General features: G+C 40.6%; 1 protein-coding gene across 8 annotated transcripts; it reads left to right on the top strand.

Moving 5' to 3' along the window:
• The first annotated feature begins 34 nt into the window (after positions 1-34).
• On the top strand, positions 35-20,027 carry LOC125292790 (protein piccolo-like). 8 transcript variants are annotated; one of them, XM_048240223.1, is made up of 21 exons: positions 35-215; positions 542-628; positions 1,533-1,642; positions 1,756-1,875; positions 2,206-2,279; positions 2,432-2,643; positions 2,804-2,969; positions 3,215-3,418; positions 3,499-3,660; positions 3,826-3,909; positions 4,380-4,524; positions 4,666-4,740; positions 4,909-5,058; positions 5,144-5,264; positions 5,732-5,831; positions 6,053-6,264; positions 7,807-7,883; positions 8,051-8,119; positions 8,385-8,553; positions 8,637-8,805; positions 9,042-9,158. In XM_048240223.1, exons 1-20 carry the CDS (start codon positions 206-208, stop codon positions 8,762-8,764), a joined length of 2,475 nt encoding a protein of 824 aa, XP_048096180.1. In that variant the 5' UTR covers positions 35-205; the 3' UTR covers positions 8,765-8,805; positions 9,042-9,158. The 8 variants fall into 8 exon arrangements, with proteins under 8 accessions (XP_048096180.1, XP_048096178.1, XP_048096177.1 ...); XM_048240221.1 differs by having other exon boundaries at positions 35-353; positions 8,640-8,805; XM_048240220.1 differs by having other exon boundaries at positions 35-353.
• Positions 20,028-20,194: the final 167 nt, after the last annotated feature.

Below are 20,194 nucleotides of genomic sequence, written 5' to 3'. Positions count from 1 at the left end.
TGAGATGTAAGTTGCTAAGCAACCACTGAGCGAATCTGCTGTAGCCTACTTTTGTTAACAGTTAGGCCTACTGTCTAATAATAACAAGTAACTTTTCGTGTAGGCTAGGTTAGAATTAAGTCATCATAGCATTTCAAAAGTTCGTGAATTGAAATCTAACAAAATTATTTTCACCATCATATTGTAGACTGGCTAGGCTGCAAGGATGAATGCAGGTGATGGACCACATTATAACGAAGCAACTGGGACGCCCACGTCTCAGGAGGCCAATAAGCCTCTTCATTCACTTATTTTCGGTCCTCGTGTATTAAAAAACTTCAGCCAACCAAAACAACGAACGAACATCAGAGCCGGTAGGCCTATGTTGAAACCAAACGTTAAAAGATGGCGCTTAACGTTAGCCTACTTTCTCCACGCTGAATTGACGTAGGCCTAAATGCTAGGGGATAGAACTTCTATAGTGAATGTGGTTCAGAAAACAGGTGCTGGATAAGTCTTCATGTCTCGTTAACTAGGTCGATGTGCCTGACTCTTTCCCCAGTGACCTACAACAGCAGAGGGCAGAGGCTTATCCTCCTGGACTCAAGGGGTTGCTCAAGCTGGTCACTGGCTCGCCATATTAATTCATGTGAGTAAGTCAAGTCAAGTCAATTTATTTACGTAGCCTGCTGTAGGCTCTAGCACATTTTACGCAACAGCGTTTAGTGCTTTACAAATTATTAAATATGAATAATAGCAAAATAACAAATAATGATAGGCTTACAATACACAATACAAAATGGCTACATAAAAAATAAAATAAAATAAAGAGTAGGCTACAATTATAATAAAGCAGTGGTAATAGCAAAAAAAAAAATTAAGATTATGTTGGAAGATAAACAGTTAAATGAACTCAAAGTGATGGGGGGAATAATAAGTAGCCTAGTTGTGGTAATAGTGTTAATAATGAAATAAAATAAGCAAAGCCTATTTAAATGAAAATAAGAATGGACATATGAAATGAAACCATGGGGGAGATTAAAGTGTACTAAAAGCTAGGGAGAAAAAATGGGTGTTTAAATTAGATGTAATTATCTAAGGTATGGCTGGACTTAATATGAGGAGGAAGACTATTTCAGAGCCAGGGAGTGGCAACAGAGAAAGCCCAGTCACCTTTGGTTTTAGGCGGGAAGGGTGAACAGAAAGGAGCTGTTGGGAGGAATAGGACGTGAACCATTTTAACACTGGGCCCTGCAAACCAACTTCATCCTCCAATCTTTTTAAAAGGATGATGTGATTAATGGTGTCTCATTCTGCACTAAGATCCAGAAGGACTAAGAGGGCACAAGAACCAGTGTCTACTGAGAGGAGGATATCATTGTGGACTGTCAACAGAGCAGATTCAGTACTATGGAGTGATCTAAAACCAGACTGGAAATGATCAAAGATGTTGAAAGTGTTCAAATAAGAGGGGAAACCTACTTGCCCCAGCTGTCCTACTCAAAGACATCCTCATGATAATCACAGTGTATTTGATAATTTTCTCTTTATAGTACGCAGGGAGTTGACATTCCCAAAGTTCCAGTTCAACATCCTCATCAAAATCCTCTTCTGCAAGGAATTCAATGTGTATTTTGGCTTGGGAAAGGACCGCTCACTGAGGGTATGAAAGTTCAGTTTATGCCCATTTCCTCAGAGTCAGCAGCTAAACGCAGTAGGCCTAAGCCTAGTTGTCTCGATAACAAGATGTCTTTTAATTTGGTTTACACATTACAGGTATATAACTGGAATTTTGAGGAGACACAAAGAGCTTGCACAGATGATAGCTATGTGGTCTCTCACCTTCTGTTCAATCCTGTGCTGAATGAAGTAATCACTGGTGGCGACTGTGTGCGGGTACTCCAGCACTACATATTCTGTAATGATTAGCTGTATTATTCATGGTTAACTGTTATAAAACACTCTGTGTTAAGAATGTTAAGAATTAAGAATGTAATAGGACTTTTTTAATTTCTTCTGGCAAATGATCAGATTGATCAGACCAAAACTACATTACTTATTGGCAAGGCATGACGTGACCATTATTAGTTTATTACCATTTGACAGTATGTAACTCCAAAAACACCTCGAGTTACAATGAGGCGGACACTCATTTTCTAGAATCAACTGATGTCATATAACGCATTCTAACCGAACGTAACACTCTCTTTTTCCTCTGCCTCAAAGTTCTGGAGCTACAGACGTGTGGAGACTAACAAATTAAATTTCCTCCCCATGTCCAATTATCGCCTCGTTCTCAGGTACTCACATGACTTACAGAAATCAGAAATCTGTTTCATGTTTTCACTAGTTCTGGGCTAGTTTATTGCATTTACATGGAGTGTGTAAACAGTGGCATCCTCACTCTGCCGCGCTGTGTTTGTGCTCATTGATGTGTTGACTGCATGCGTAGGCACGAGTTTCGTCTGGAGGAGGCACGACGGTGCACCCATATGGAGCTGGATGTGCCACAGCAGCGCCTCTACTTTTTCTCCCACGTGAACATCCTGTGCTATGATATGACGGGCACCATAATGGCGCGGCTCAGGAACACCCACAGTGGCATGGTGCTGGCCTCAGTGTTCTCTCCTTATGCCAGGATGCTGCTGACGGCCGACATAGAGAGTGAGCTCCACTGGTAGCTAAGCACCAGTGTAACATTTAGCTGTAGTTTAAAGGCTTGAAATTATCCATGTTGTCAGTAAATCGGTTGCATATTATACTGCTTTCTGTAACCTTTGAGCTATACAAATGAAGATTGAATAACTTACTGCTGTGCTCTCAGTCAAAGCCTGGAGTGAGACAGGTCATCTCCTGCACGTGTTCCATGGACATAACCGGCCAATCACCAGTCTCATCCTGCATCCTACTACACCAGCAATCTTCATCTCAGCCTCTTTTGATTGCAGTATTCGTCTCTGGTGCCTCAACTCTCTCACCCAGATCATAAGGTGGGTTGGCCAGACCACCTCCACTGACTAAAACATCTGAAGGTGAAATGTTTTGCAAGGACAATGCAGAATGAATGAAAACATATTTAATGCATGTTGTACAGTATGGATTAAGTAGGCCATAGATGCTAAAGAAAAGTTGTTGAAGGATAATTATGGTCAAAAATGATGTAGGCCAGAAATGTTATTCAGTTGTGAACCTGTTTATGATAGTCTTTTTCACTCTCTTCATCTGAAAACTACAGCATTCCATGTTTAGAGGGAGTGGTAGGACTTGGACTGACTGAAGAGAACCTGATGTTCTCATGGTCTCTCAGGACTGTGCAGCTCTACCACCTCAACCACTTCCTTGACTTCTGGGGCTACCTCCGCTATCCAGCCCTGTCCTTTAAGCTATGCAAGGCTCCGGGCAAGACCAACCAACTTCTCACATTAGGAGATGGCAACAGGTTGGGGAAAAGATTCATTAGTATAGGCATGTCAAGCTGACTTCAGAACAAAATTGAAAGACTGCTTTTTTGGTCAACAGTCTGCACATCTTCTCCTGTTCCACTGGGAAGAAGCTTTGCCTGATGCCCCCTCACCCATTCCTCTCACCCCTGAAAGAGTTGCCTAGCTTTGCCTATGACCGTCAGAATGGCCTCATTGCTTTGCTGCTAAGTTCCTGGGAGATCTGGATGTATACAGCCAGGTCAGGGGTTAGTGTTAAATGTAGTGCCATTGTGATCATTTAGGACATGTTAGTTATTTATTGTTTTACAAAATTCTTTGTCATTCAGACAGTTGAGGAACTTTTCATGTAAATCTTGTCAGCACCCTTGCTTTAGTCTGTATGTTCTGCCCTTGATGTCCACAGAACAGACCCTGCATGCAGAGTAGCTGAGTTGGATGGGAGAGAATTCCAAACACCAAACAGAGCTGGGCGGAGTCTACAGCGCCTGTGAGTGTGTCGTGTCCCTATGCTTATGCAGTGAGAAAAAAAGAGCCTTTACTTATTGTATTCTTCAGTTCTATGTTGTCTTCAGTTTCTGAACAGGATTGTCTCGTAGATTACTGATTCTGTAGTGTACTGGTCATACTAATATCCTACTAAAGTCTTTTAGGAACATGGTTTTGCTTGGCACAAACTAGCTTGGTGTAAAGTATACTTTGATTTTTGATAGTATTTTTCAGTAGCATTGTACAATATGAATTGACTTTTCTACATTGTATTGTATGTGTATGTGTACTGTAATGTATTAATATACATTGTGCATGACTGGATCTTCAATGCACAATTTATATGTGGGCTCTCTCGGAGGCCTGTTGGTGGTCTGATTTTCAGTAGATTTAAAGGAACTGAAGACACCTTAAATTATATAAAGTCACATTGAAAGTTTCCTTAAAATGGTGTGCACCTCTGCTGTTTAGAGATGAAATTATTCATCTGCCTAAAACCAATGCTGTGGTGGAAAGCTGCACGAGCCTGAGCTTCCTTAACTCTGTCATCTACTACCAGACAATAGAGGGGCCTGTCTGTGCAAACGCTACTAGCTTCCTGCTGTGCGGCATGGCGGTAATGTGGAGCTGATTTTACAGTCTGACAAGCTAGTGTAAACCCAGCCAATATTTTATACTAAACTAAATACTCTACATATCACCTGTAGTCCTAAAATAAACATGTGCATTATTGTATCAATTAATTTTCTCTGTACAGGATGGACGCATACTCTTCATGGATATAGCCATACGTAATTTGATGTACTATGAGCTAAAAGTCCACAAAGATCCTGTAAGTTTCAATACATGTATTGTGTTGTCTACATTGAACACTACCATTTATCATCATGTAAAACAACTTTTAAGTATTTATATTGTCCAAAGTCAAGCCTCATATGCCCTGTTCTAGTGCTAGACATTTTTTTCAATATGACAGTATGTCAACATGTGTTCTGCACAGGTAGTGTGGCTGTGTCATGACACAGAGCAGAACTGCCTGATGATCATGTGTGAGGAGATGGACAGACTGTTCCAGGCCTGGAGTTTGCCGCAACTGGAGACTCTATACCAGATATGTGTTCCCAGCAGTATCACAGCATTCACCTGGATGGTAAGGAACACCATCAGAAATGTCCAGAGATGCCAAGGAGAGAGTTGCTCTGAAACTAATCACACCTGGATGTGGCTGCCTGCAGGAAGACCTGTTCTTTGTGGGCTTTCGCACTGGAGCAGTGAGACTGGTCAGCATGGCAGATTCAGGAGATGGGAAAGGGAATCCGAGGAGGTGGGACCAGCTCCCTGGATCACACACTGCAGGTAGGTCCCATGGGTGCTAATGTCATAGCTCCTTCTGGAAACAGGTCCCATCATGGGTGCTAATGTCATAGCTCCTTCTGGAAACAGGTCCCATCATGGGTGCTAATGTCATGGCTCCTTCTGGAAACAGGTCCCATCATGGGTGCTAATGTCATGGCTCCTTCTGGAAACAGGTCCCATCATGGGTGCTAATGTCATGGCTGCTTCTGGAAACAGTGTAGAGTGGTAAAGAAAGAATGAAAGCACAATTAAACCAAAGCCTTTAGGAGGCCTTGATATTTAGCTACAGAATGACCTTAGGCTATATAACCAAGAGTATAAGGAATTTGCTGTTTAACATGGGCTTGTATGAAAGTGTTAAACTCTTGAAGTATATACACCGGTAGTTCACTCCTTTTGTATGTAAGCTTGTTCTTGGGAAAAGAATGTCAGCTTTCTTTCTGAGGACACTGCCATCCTTTTTTAAGATGGTGGGACGGAGTTCAACCCCTACTTGACACAAGACCATAAAGGGGCGGTGCTCTCTGTGGACTCCTCCTCCTCTCTACAGCTCTTCCTAAGTTGTGGGTAAGTCATAAGTATGGCAACAATCCCACAGTCCCTTTCAATTTGGAATTATTTGAAGATATACACATGTGATTATAATAATACTGATACTGTTTATAATACTGCTAATTAAAACAAAATCGCTTTCATATCAGATATGATACCTTACGTTCAGACTGTTGTGTTTCTGCTGTAAGTCTTTGGTTCATGAGTGATTGACAGCCGCCCTTCTTGTACTGTAGGTCCGACACGCTGATTAAGCTGTGGGACAGACGGCGCACCCTGCTGGCCGAGGTGCAGCTGGACTCCTCGCTGAGCTGTGCGTGTTTCCTCAACCCCAGTGGTGACCTGCTGGTGGGCTTCCGCCTGCACCTCTACAAGCTGCCTCACCGCCACCTCTTCTCCTCTACCAGTGGCCTCATGCAGAGCTCAGTCTCCCAGGCCTCCTTGACCGGTGAGCAGGTCAACAGCTACATTAGGCCAGTATACTTCACTGTAAATGGGCTAATTTGGTGAATTGTGTCACTAGTAATTTAGTATACTTCACTGTAAATGGGCTCATTTGGTGAATTGTGTCACTAGTAATTCAGTATACTTCACTGTAAATGTAGCCTGACGCAGTCATACTCAGTCAGAATATGAAGTCTGATACTGCTCCATTGGGACGTAATTATGGTAGTCATAATATTGTAGTCAGAATATGAGTCTGATACTACTCCATTGGGACGTAATTATGGGGCGTGTTTCAACCGATGCAGGGGGGGAATGCCTCTGCACTCAATTGGATAGACCTAACCAATCAGAGCAACGAAATAGCTTACCGTGAGGTGTAGGAATAAAACACACGAACCATCCTTCTTCTCCACAAATGCCTTAACATTGTTTTCTGGTCTTTTGTAAAAGTTAGTGCGTCAATAACTCCTAGCCTATACACTCATTAGCGAAATCTAAGAGATACGTAGTAGGCCTAGGGTAGGCTATTAGGAAAAAACTGATAAGAAAAAACTGAGCCTATATCCCCTTCGTTTTTTAAAAATAATTCTGTTGAACACTGATAGGCTACAAACATCTTAAACAACTGGGAAAGGCTGTCGCAAATCCCTCAAACAGGTGGTCAATCAGAGATTTCAAACGAACGAGGGAACATGTCGCAATGCAACAGCGCTGTTTTCCCTTGATGAAAGTAAAACCACAAGTTTTCCCACATCTCAACTTTGGCCAAAGTTTTCAGAAATAATCGTTTTCAGTGATAAAACCTCATTAAATAATATGCATTTTCCATATGGGGTCTTAAAAGCCATGTATCCTTCTAGCCACAGCATTTTTGTTTCAAACATAAGCCTAATCTAAGTGTGCTCAGATGACGTGATAGACCAGGCACTGTTGCTCACCTGTCCATCATCGTAAAGCCCGATTTGATTGGTCCGCCCAATCTAGGGCGAGCATACTTGCTCCACAATGGAGCAATGCCAGACCGAACTTCCCGACCTCAAATGTTGTGGGCGGGACTAAGTTCGGAATGGCACCCAGGCTACTGTAAATGGGCTTATTTGGTGAATTGTGTCACTAGTAATTCAGTGGTTATAGGTTAAACTTACCCAGTGAACACATACTGTACATGTGGATGAAAGTGTAAGCTCAGTATATCTGTACATGTAGGACATTGTTGTGGATAAGGGGGAACCTAGAAGACACCTGGTAGTGAATTTGAATTTGCAGCTCTGCAGGTCCAGATTTGCAAATACGTTCATCTGGGTTCACCCAGAATAATATCTGCTGACATTTGAAAGTGAAAGTAATTGTAGAAGAATTGTAATGAAGAAAAGTCAGGACGTAGCGGTCTAAGTACTATCTATGGGGATCTTTTAGCTCTATTCTTCTTGTGTGGCACCAAAGTACTTTTTACTTGTCAGTTAACAGTGGCATTGCTTTCGGTGGGTGTTTTGTATTTATTTATTCATTTATTTTTCGGTCCTTTTTACTAAATCTTTCACAGATTCCTTTGTCTATGAGAGACCAGAATTAACATTTGATGGAAGGCATGACGACCCAATCAACATGGAGAGTTACATTGTATGGACAAACATTTGAATAAGATCTGCATCTGGACACTGTACATGCATATGCTCCTAATCTATAGATTGAACCTGTAAGGTTTAGTGGGAAAATGTGTTTGGCATTCAAATAAGATGTGAAGTTGTTTCCCTTCTCTCCAAGCTGTAATAAGTTTCTATTCACAGGAGCCATATAAAGGGTTTGACTTCAGTGTCCCTCCACCAGATGAGGCCTCATGTAAGGCTGATGAAGAGGTGAGAAGCATTCTCTGAAAAACACGGTATTCACCACACACTCCTACATGTGCTGGAGGGTTGGCTATAGGAGAAGGCATTTATACGTACACTCATTTATGTACTCACAATGCCTTTGTCTCATTTAAGAAGTATTCCACTTCTGTTTGGTGATGTCAACTAATTTATAGTGTGCATGCATTTATTTATAGTGACAGTGTACATACGAACATAGCCCTTTATGAACGCGTATATACATAAGTTAGTTAGTGTGTTCTTTCTGCAGGATCTGGAGTCAGAGTGGGAAGTTCCTCATGCCCCATCCCTAACTTACCAGTCCCTGGAGAGTTGTGTCTCGATCTACTCAGCAGCCTCATCCCAAAGCCTGTTCCTTACGCCCGGGCAGTCCCTCACAGACATTGACAAGCTGTTGGGCAAAGAATGCATACAAATCGGTCAGTAAAGTTTGGAAGTGATTGTTTTATTCATACTTCATTTTTGTAATGTGTGAAGAGATTCAATTTGGTATTTCCCCCAGAAGAACTGGAAGGACCTTCCTCTTGCCTCTCCCCGATCGATGCCTCCTCCAGGAGCCAGACTAAGGGTGTAGGCCTGTGGGACATGTCCACAATTCTGGGAGCTTGGCCCACTGGGTCACTGATGTGATGGACCTGACTCAACAAACCTCACTTGGAACAAGTCAAACAGTAACACAATAATGTTATATCCCTTGAATGAATTTGTCTCCGCCACTTACGACAGGGTGGCAGCTGCATTTAACACTTTAACTGGCATTTGCTATGCAAGCTTTGTCATCACACACATGATTAATATAGATTTTACATTGTAGCACTCATTTGTATTTGTTAAATCTGGCTGATCCTTTGGTCATAATAATTAGTTGGTTGTAGGTTAGATGATATTTTTTTGATGTTTTCTACAGAAGACATCTCCACCCCCTGACATGGACAACCCCCCTGGAGATCAGGGACTTCCAGTGTCTCGCTTTGCCAATATCCGCATCAGTATTTCTGCCATGAAAGCGCAAGCGGAACCCCAAGTGAATAAAAGTGAAAAGGGTGGGTCTGCTTGGGTGACTTTTTTTATTTTTTATTTATTGTGTTACCTTACCTTACATTATGAAAATATAACCTGTGTCTGTTATGATCGTGGCAGAAGAGTTCACGTGAAAATGAGTTTGCTTGTGTTTATAACTGTTCCAGATCCTCCTCCCTCTCCTCCTCCTCCATCTTCTCCTTCTTGTCCTGCTCCTCCTCCACCTCCTCCTCCTCCACCTCCTATGTCAACTCCGCCTAAAGCTGTAGAGCTGGAAAAGCTGGCCACTGGTTTGCCGACTGAAAAATCTGGTGCCATCAGCATTGCTCCCTCTGCTAAAAAACAGGTGCACGATCTCACAGTCTGGTGCCTGTCCATTAGGAGTACTCCTGACTGAGCATCTCTCATACAGTGTATAGTGTGTGTTTTGTTTACCATTTTTCAGTCATTGTTTGATGATTTAGTGGGACCCCTTGAGTATTCCTCCACAGGTTTCAAATTACAAGCACTCAGTATCCAAACCTACCCCCTCAACAACTAAAGCGGTGAGGAAGGCATTTCATATCAAGACAACGGCAGCACAGAGACCAGCTAAAGCGCCCAAGCAAACTCAGGAGCCTCAGAGATCAGGCAATGGGCCCGTGGACAGGTCTTCTAAGCAGAAAGACATTTTGGTAAAGGAAGCCTTTCAGTAAATCATCAAACAAACTAAAACATACAGTATAGTGACACTAAATAAAGGTGTTCAGATGGTAGAACTGCAGTTATCATTATGAATCAGAGACTGTACTACTTTCAGAATTCCACAGAGTGAGGCCAGCCGTAAAGTAAAACAGAGCAAACACCACAGTTATTGTTATTACCATAGTAGGAATACTCATCGCAAGCAAAGCTAAATGATGGCTTCCCTGCTAGATTAAACAGTTGTACTGTAAATGAAAGAGTAGTTTCATGTGTTTTAGAGGGACAGGGTAGATGGTGAGGTGAGAAAGGCGGCTCCCATTTCACGGATGCAGAAGAAGGTGGTGGATAGCGCCAGCCCTCCGCCCAGACCCTGCCCTGATGCTCAAGCACAGCAGGAGAGCAACTCTGCTCTAGGTGAGTTCCATGCCTCCTTGTCCATCAGATTTCAGTGCACTGTCAGATCAATGTGCTTTTCTTCCCTTTGGATCACAGTAGGTGGGCTTCGCTGTCTATGTTTGTATGTGGATATAAATACTGTATGTATACAGTATGTGTCTCTGTGTGTCTGTGCACATATGTTTTAACAGTGGAGATGCATGTTTCGTCTTTTTACTCGTTTACTTATTTACTTGTTTACTTTTCTGCTAAGTAAAAAAAAAACACTTATTTCTCCATATTTTTGATGCATTTTGATGCACTTTCACTTGAGAGAATGGAAGACATGCCATGTAATCAGAGTGTGGTTAAACATGTCTTGTTCATGTGGATAGGATGAGACGTCGTTGCAATGTTAGCAATAGCTTTTGTCTTATTGCTGGATAGGTGTGTGTGCTGTAGCTGATTACAGCCGGGGGGAGGTGAGGGCGCCAGAGGAGCAGGCTGATGCAGCTGGAGCTTCTCTTTTGATGGTGAAGAGGAAACGAAGTCAGTGTTCCAATGTGACCCTGACTGATGCCACACCAAAGCAATACACCGAGTACCAAGGCAAAGACGAGGAGAAGAGAGGAGGTGGTGAAGACTCTTGTGAACCGATAGGAATGACGGGACAGGAGTCTAGTGACCGCTTTAGTGACTTATATGCAGAGCCCACGGTCAGAAAGCCAGGCCCAGAGGAGTGCACAAAGGAGCGGGAAAAGATCAGCCAGGTTGATGTAACTCTGGGGTGGAGAGGTAGCGCAAAAGCGAGGCTCTATAGAGGGGAGAAGGCGCAGCAGGAAGATGACTCTGACGAGGAGAGCAGCAGCAGCAGCAGCAGGAGCAGCTCAGTACTTAGGGGTGGAGGAGATGATGATGATGATGATGATGATGATGGTGTGAGGAGCGAGGAGGCTGACGAGGGGGAGGCCAAATCTGTGCAGCCAAAGTGTGATGTAAGTACTAGAAATGTAAAAGCTGATGACAGAGAATGGTGGTACATACTGAGATGCTGAGGCAGCAGAATCAAAGCAGAGCAAAGATGTTATGATAAGGTACTTGAACCCATGATTCACCATGATTCAAACATTGATCTAGGTAGATCATAGAGAGTCTGCCAACAAAAAACATGATCGGATCTTATGGCACACAGTTACTTTAAAAGTGATATTGTTTTTTGGTAGATACTGGTATATAAATAAAAACTGGTATATGCAAAACAGTATCTCAGTATATGGGTCAGTGACAGATAAGGGTTGGTAAGATGACAAAATTAAAAATATGTTTAAACCTTTAAAACAAAACATGCCTGAGGTTTGCTAAAGTGTATACTTTGTATTTCTGTTGTATTCATATTATTTAATATGACGTGTATGCTATTTTTTAACAAAAAATAGAACTAACAGCCTGTTAAATTGTCAAATGGTGTAACCACAAAAATGACAAATATCTAATATTTCACACCTCCTAGAGTTCATGCAATTGCTCTCATGAAATTATTAGTTTATTTTGTAATATCCTATGAGAATATGTTTTATTATATTTATTTCTAAATTTAAATTATATGGGTTTTTCATTGTACTGAGCAAGGCCATATGCTGTAAACATCTTGTTTTCTGTCTATTCTTAGACCATTTGAGTAAAAATTGTTTAAACAACCATTATTACAGTAAAGTAGAGTATTAAATCATTATCCATATACATTTTTTTGTACATTATTAGTATTTTAGACAAAATACTGGTTACACCAATTGACATAAATCGGTTACACCAATTGACCATGAAACATTTATAGCAATAGAACAAGAAATTGACACAGAAAATAGGCATCAAGGTAAACTGAATTGGATATTTTGATATGTATTCATGTCATTCATCATATTCCATATCAAATATCATTTCATAACATCAATGAAGAAACTTGTGTTCTATTTGATTTCAATTCAGTTCTCATACAATTTCAGTCTATACCCATTATTTTCAAAGAGAGTGAGATAAAGGGCCCTATTTTCGCGATGCAAAACCTGACGCAAAGCATATTATTATTCTGACGCAAAGTTTTTTCCTATCTTACACTTCACTTTTATTAAATAATGCGCCCAGGGGTGAGGCAATTACCGATATAAGGTGTGATCTGGCACATGATCTAAAAATCGCTATCTTATACCGTCTAAAAAGCATTATGCCACTGACCAAGAAAAGCCTGGTCTATAGCGAAAGGCGCATATGAAACACAGCTGAAGACGCACTGTCACAAGATGTAAGCAGCAATTCCTCTGCAGAATAAATGTCCTTAGGTTATTTATTCAGTCATTCAAACATTATTGGGGTAATTGTTGCTTTTTCAGGCTGTTTTCGATGGTAACCCATTGTCAGTCAATATTGAAAGGAATTAACTGTGTATAACTGTTTTCTCATTGACTATGACACCACAGTGAAGATAGTTTCACTTTGCCTATATGTTCAATTAATAGACAAGTGCAGATGTGTGTAGCCTATACTCTACTCGGTTTTAGTAAAGAATAGCTTAGTGGAATACCTGTTCCATACGGTCTTGCGTACAAGCAGATTCCTTCAAATACACTGCTGACTATCAAAATACTGATGCGCTGTTTGAAGTTGCCCTGCTTGCTGTTAAAGGGAATGACATATGTCCTCCTCATTGGTTTAAAGGATGTTAAGCCCAAAACACACCCATGACTGATTAAGAAACATAAGAGCCACCTTTTCGCCAGGCACCTGATGTTTGATAACAAAACCACCCCGAATGTGGACTGGACAAATTCCTAAATGTATTTACGCTATTTGCTAGTGACCATGCATTTTATATTGCTAAATTAGGGCCCAAAGTGTGTGTGAGAGAGAATAAGAGTGAGTGAAAGAGTGGGTATGATAATTTCTTAACAACCAACCAACAGCAGGGTCTCATGTTCACATGCACTCTGTGGTGAGACAAGTTTTTCTTGCTTGTAAGTGGCATCCATTGGGGACAAGAGGTAAATTTTATATATAATAAATGTATTTATATTATTTATTTATAATTTGAACATACAGTTTACATACATCATAATAAAATATAAAAAAATAATTATGGAAGTTTAAATTTAAAATGAAAAGCTTTGACATTTCAAAAATCGCTTTAAATTGCAATCTAATTAAACCTTTTTTAAAGCTATTGTTCATGCTAAACAGTTAGTCACTATTTAAATTATAAAAATAACATAATTGGCACCTAAAATTACATACTCTTGGCCCTGAATCTGATCAAACTGGTCTCAAACAGAAAAGAGTCAAATGGTGTAACCGGTTACACCATTTGACATTTCTATTTAAAAGCAACATTTGCAGGCATTATTATGGACAATTATGTACACACTTCACCTTTATGTGAATATTCAAACACAGTTTTTACATTAAATTGAATATTTTATGATTATTATGATTTATCAACATTTTTAATAGGTCATACCATTTGACGTGTAACCTAAGCTTGCCTGGCCATGACCTAAAAACACTATTATGTTACTTTAAGAGAGTTGCTAACCTTGACTCATAGTAGTTGGGGTCTTGAAGGGTCCTTCTCTATGACATAATTTCCTGTCACATGATTCTCTGACATAATACATACAAAATTGCTCCTTAAATGGTGGTTACACCACTTGACATTTTAAGTGGTTGATGTGACAGACACGATTCCCCATATTAATTCAAACATTCAGAACAATGGGGTTTCATTACTTGGATACAACAAGGATACAAGGATACAAGGAAGTTTATTGTCACATGCATATAGTTACTGGAAGTAAGAAATGCAGTGAAATTATGTCTGGTGTCAGCCTATTTGTGCATTAATGGGGGTAAAAAGTGCAGTAGAAGAGGGGTTTAGTAGATTAAGTGGCAAGGGCTGCATAAAAAGGTGGGGGAGGATTGGGATTGGGTGGAGGGCACCAACAAGGAGCACCCAAGAGCAACAGGGGCAAGGAAAAACTCCCCTTACCAAGGAAGAAACCTTGGGCAGATCCACGGCTCAAGGGGCTAACCCAACTGCCAGGGGTCTTGGTGTGTGTGTTGGGGGGATGACAGGGGAGATGGGATAGTGTGCTGTGTATGTGGGGAGAGGGCAGTGTGCAATATGTGTGTTGGAGAAGCTTCCCCTCATGAGACAATGTGCTGTGTATTGGGGGCCAGTGTGCTGTAAGTATGTTGGGGATGAAATAATGTGCTGTGTATGTATGTAGGGGGCAGGGACTTACTATTGCAAGCAGAGTACTGTATGTAATGTATGTGAGTGATGACAGTGAAGATGTGTGTGTGGGCGGGAGGGGAGTGGAGCAGTGACTGTGTGTGTGTGTGTGTGTGTGTGTGTGTGTGTGTGTGGGTGGGTAGGGGGGCAGTGTGCTGTAAGTATGTAGAGGATGTGTGTTGGAGAAGATCCCTGAAGACAATGTGCTGTGTATGTGGGGGCAGTGTGCAGCAAGTATGTAGAGGAGGCTTACTGTAGCAAGCAGTGTGCTGTATGTATGTGAAGTGATGACAGTGATGATGTAAGTGTGTGTGTTGGGGATGGGGGTGGAGTGGGGGTGGGGGGCAGAAAGGCTAGGCAATCAAGGACATGGGTAGATGGAGGAGAAATCAAAAATAATAAATAAAAAGTGTGCAAAAAAGTTGGAGAAAGTCAGATATGTGTGTGTGTGTGTGTGTGTGTGTGTGTTTTGGCGTGTGATGAAATAAGAAAAAATAAATAAAAGGTCTGTAGCATAGGGAGAGGGGTGTAAAAGTGCTAAAAGTCTTGTAGGTGTGTGTGGGTGTGTGTGTGTGGGGTCATGAGTGCTGAGGAGTGAATGAGTGCAAAGTCAGTATAGTGTGAGTTCAGAGTTGGGAAATGTTTGAGAGTGCTGAGGAGTGAATGTGTGCAAAGTCAGTATAGAGTTCAGAGTTCGGATGGCCTGGGGATAAAAACTTCTCCTGAGTCTCTCAGTTCTGGCTTTGTGACTACATAGGCGTCTTCTTGATTTCAGCGGTAGGAATATTAAACATTTATTTTATGACTTATGACTTTATGAAGAGAACATGGTTATTTTATTTGGGCAATCAAAAAGAAAAGTGGGCTACAGGTAGTGGCACTGTAGATGTGTATGTTGTATTATGTGAATAAGATTATAATTTATTTGCCTGTCTTACAGTCTTCACTGGTTCGCCCAGTGTCAGAGTTTTCCAGAACCCCTCATGACCTTTCCAGTGTAAGAAAAGGTAAGTCCCACTATACATGCTGAAACAACATAGAAATCTAAAGTGTACAGTACATCTAAGAATGCAAAAAGGAAAAAGTTGGCAAATAAATAATATATTATTTACTTTATAGTTAGTTTACTCTTTGATGATGTTGGCGAGGATGATCAGTCACCCATTACATCAGTCTTACATTTAAAATATTATGCAACAGAGCACAAATAACTGTTACGTTCAATAGCGATGTTACAGTAAGTACAAAAAAAGCAAAAACTATGAGTGTAGTTTGTTGTATAAGAGAGGTGTCTTTGTTGCAGAGATTTTGGCTAAAATATTCAGCAAGAGCTCCATGTCAGAAAATCATGAAAATGGGCAGTTTTCTAGGAGAAGCTCTACTAAATTTGGTTGGTAAATTAACATCCATTTTCTACAAATTGGTGTTATAATCTCATGTATCTAATAACATGAATGTCTTCACACATCATTTGCAGGCAGTTGGGTATCACATACGGATATCAGGGTAGGACAGTGACTACAGCATGGAATGTTAATAGTCTCCAATCAAAAGCTAACATATTTTTTGGTACAGTAAGAATTTTTCTTTCTCCCCCATAGGATCTTGATAACGATGTTGCAGCGGATGTGAAGTACGCATTTTGTATTTCTTTTAAAATGTATAAGATTTATAGAAAATGAGAAAGGCAACATTTGAAAGTGAAATGTCCTCACAGTTTTAAAGTCAGTTGTTTTTAGCTCCTCAAAACAGGCTTCAAATGAACCTGTACAACAAATTTCCACTGACGACCAGAAGAGGTTGCGCAGGAAAAAACGACTCAATGAGAGTGCTGAGAACTGGATCAACCAAGAGCTTCTCCGGTATGAGAGTGAGATAGAGAGAAAGATAAATTCTGAACTGATTTAACAATAAACTGAATAATAAGTATCGTAATGATGTATAAATACATGATGGTCTATTTGCATCACACAAACTTTTTTCCTTGTTCTTCTCTAGACAATTGTATCTACAGAGGGTGCGGAGAGAGAGGCAGTGTCAAGTCCAGGAGAAGAGGGCTGACCTTGAGAAAAAAAGACTTCAGCGGTTGGTTAAGCAGCCATACCATGCTTTCTGTGGGAATAGCAATACAGGTCCTGATGGTAAAGATTAGCAAATTTCATACAATTGTAATATACACTTAGGCACATAGTAAAACATGTTCTGACATTCTTGAAATAATACTCAACCATCAATAAAACATGTTATAACATTCTTAAAATAATACTCAACCGTCAATAAGATAATTCAGATAAGCATCTAACTCTAAATTTCAGGAACGTCTGTTTGTGTGTATGTTTCAAACGTGGCAGGTGTCTTGCTACGGGCACGAGTATGTGCAGTGCCAAGTTTGACGTTAGATTAAGAAATGCAAAATGTATTGTTAAATATATCGGTAAAAGAAGCACACACCGCTCTACTGTAGCCACTCCCCCTCTGTGCAATGATGTGCAATAAACTGACACTTCAAATAGCCCAGGCTACTTTGGACTGACGTAGGGCTGTATTTTGGGCTCCAGCGCATGGTGTAAAGCTCGTACATCTCATGATGAGTAGTTATTCACCATCATTTGCAAATTGGTAATGACGGTTAAAAGTGATTAGGGGCGAGGCGAGAGACACGTATGGAGCACAGCTGAAGACTCACTGTCACGAGATATAAGCAACTCCTCTGCAGGATAAATGTTGTTTTATTCAGTCATTTGAGCAATATTAGGGTAAGTGTTTGCTTTTTCCAGCCTATGTTTTCGATGGTGTCAGTCAATAGTGAAAGTAACTGCATATAACTGTCTTAGTTGCCTGACACCTTGGTGAAGTTAGTTTCACTTTGCCAATGAGTTCAAATAATAGACGAGTGCAAATGCGTGAAGGCTATGCTAGGTTTTAGTAATGCATGGTTTAAGAATGACTATTTCATACGGTCTCGCAAGCAGCCTCCTTCAAATGTGCCGTTGAATGGCAAAATACCGATGCATTTATTTGACATATCGCGTTTGCGTTAAAGGAATGACAGATGTCATTCTCATTGGTTTAAAATGATGTTACGCCCCAAACACACCCATATGACTGATTAAAAGACCTAGGAACACCTTGTTACGCCATGCGCTCCACTTTTGATAACAAAACCCCTCCCAATGTGAACTGGACATCCTACTCAATTTGAATAGACTTTTGACGAGTGACGATGCACTTTAGAATGTCATGATAGGGCCCTTAGACTAAACAAACGACAATTCCGACTTAAAGGTCCCAAATTGAAACGAACGACAATGGTCCCGAATTTAAGAACGTTTCAGAATGCTACACATGCAAGCATGATCAGCTACAGACAACGAGTGGCAGACAGAGTGTGATGTTACCAGAGACTTTGTCTCTGTCTGCCACAGAGACGAGTGGCAGACAGAGTGTGATGTTACCAGAGAGTTTTAGAGTCACATCTTTGCAAATTTCATATGATGATTCATCATTCCAAAAAATGGTTTGTCTTCTCTATCATTCAAGTTATTCAATAGGCTAAACATATAAACAGCCTTGACTCAAAACAGCTGTTAGGCTTGTCATTTTGATCTGTAAAAAATGTCACATGCTGCCATGCTTAAATTCTGCTCACTGCACATTTATGATATCATAATATAATATTCAGTATTCATTATTGAATGCTTATAGCTGGAATTATGTTTTTCCCTATCATCCTATTTTTTAAAGCAGGGCTGCCTGTGGACATGTAATTGGGCTTCAGGTTTTCTACAGGAATAGCATGTTTGAACGGGCACTGCACTAGTTATTTGAATGAGAGATGCTCCAAAAGATGAAGATTTCCTACTTTGTGGGGAAATAAAGTGAATCTTGAATGTTAAATTGATATCATAGTGTTCATTGTGATGATTCATTGTGTGATTTATGATCTATTACATACCTAGGACCCGCACGGCATGGCTTTAGTGGTCAGCAGGGGGTCTGCTCAATCGGCCAGCAGCCTTGTGGTCAAGGCTTAGGCCAGGGCCTTCCAGGCAGCAGTGGAGCTGCACTTCACCAGAGAGCTCACACTCACACTCAGGGATTAGAGACAGATCAGCCATACAGGTTAGATTTGGAGTGGAATAAATCATGGGCAGTGGTGGTTAAAGTAGTGATACACACTATTGTCCTTTCCAGTCGAGTCTGTTTAGATCGGTTCAATATTTGCCTTAAAAGGGCATGTTTTGTTATTGACTTATTGTAATGATTTTGACAGACTCTCTCTGTCTCTGTCTGTTTGTCTGTGTGTGTGTGTGTGTGTGTGTGTGTGTGTGTGTGTGTGTGTGTGTGTGTGTGTGTGTCTGATCAGACTCCAGATGCCCAGTGTCTCTCAAACCTGTGATGATTCCACTAGACAGAGCACAAAAAATCAGAACAGAGTTCTACCTCTCAGGCCTCACTCTAGTGCATCCATTCCCAGTAAAGGGTGAGTTTGTCATATGTGTAGAATTACTTTTTAATGGAAGTAAGTAAGCAAGTTTGTAACTGTATTTGTAAAGCATCTTTCACAGACAAGCATTACAAAATGATCACAAAACTGAATAAAGAAAATATACAGTAGTTTGTAGGGGTGTGGTGGTGTCAAACATTTACTCTGAATATCACTATATTAAAATGATACATGGGCACAGACCAAACTGTCTTTAACAACAGTACTTTTATACATAACACAAGTAATGAATTAAAGCTATATCATCAGCATTTGTTGTTTAACTTTCAGGAAAGCTTCTTGTTTTATGGGTATTTTATTTTTTTTAGGCATTTTATGTTGACTCACTCCCTCCATGTCCCAGTCAGTCACCCACCTTCACAGCTAAAGGAGAGACTGCTGAGAACTCGCTTCCCCAAGCATCACAGAGCACTGTCAGCCAAGGGAATAATCCCCAGCCCCCTTCACACCATGCACTAGGAGCATACAACCAGAGATTGTTTACCACAACAAATGAGTAAAAGTAGCCTACAAATACATTTGGGTTTTTATATATGTTTAGATTGCCATGTTGATTCACTCAGAGACCTGACTACTCACTAGCCTAACTTAGATAATCTGATTGCACGATTGAATAGTTCAACTACTCTGTGCTCATCCACGAATGTCATTGTTATCTCCACTCTCATCATTTCTGAGCGTAAACTTGCTTCGGTTTTGGATTATTTGTTTGTATTGTGTTATCAACCAATCTAAGCTTTATTATCATGAATGAAAAAGATGTAGATATGGACAGAGTTCCGAACTTGTCACCCGTCACCTGAAAAAAAATCACACCTAGTCTCTCCTTTACATATTCTCAGTCCTTGGATGAACTTGGATGAGCTGAGCTGCCACTTTTTTGGGAAAAGAAGCACTGCAGACTAGCCTACTCACAGTGTAGGTTATCCTCCTGTTGGGGCATAGGCCTACTCAATCTGCATGATTTTATGTGTATTATTTAATATTGTATGTATCCTATAGTACAATAAAGATGCTTTTTATATGATGGAATCATGTTCAACACATTTTTGTGTTAAAAAATAGTTAATTATAATATTTTGTGTTGTAGGAAATAATGCCGCCAGATGTCGCTACAAGTGTAGATAAACAATTATGTTTCCGCTATTTTCAGGGAATAGCAGCATTTAATTGCCTTTGGTTATATGTGTTC

Source organism: Alosa alosa, chromosome 4 (genome assembly GCF_017589495.1).
Source record: "Alosa alosa isolate M-15738 ecotype Scorff River chromosome 4, AALO_Geno_1.1, whole genome shotgun sequence".
NCBI classification, from domain to species: domain Eukaryota; kingdom Metazoa; phylum Chordata; class Actinopteri; order Clupeiformes; family Clupeidae; genus Alosa; species Alosa alosa.
Note: the sequence above shows the minus strand (reverse complement) of the source record. Positions and strands in the feature narration are given on the sequence as shown.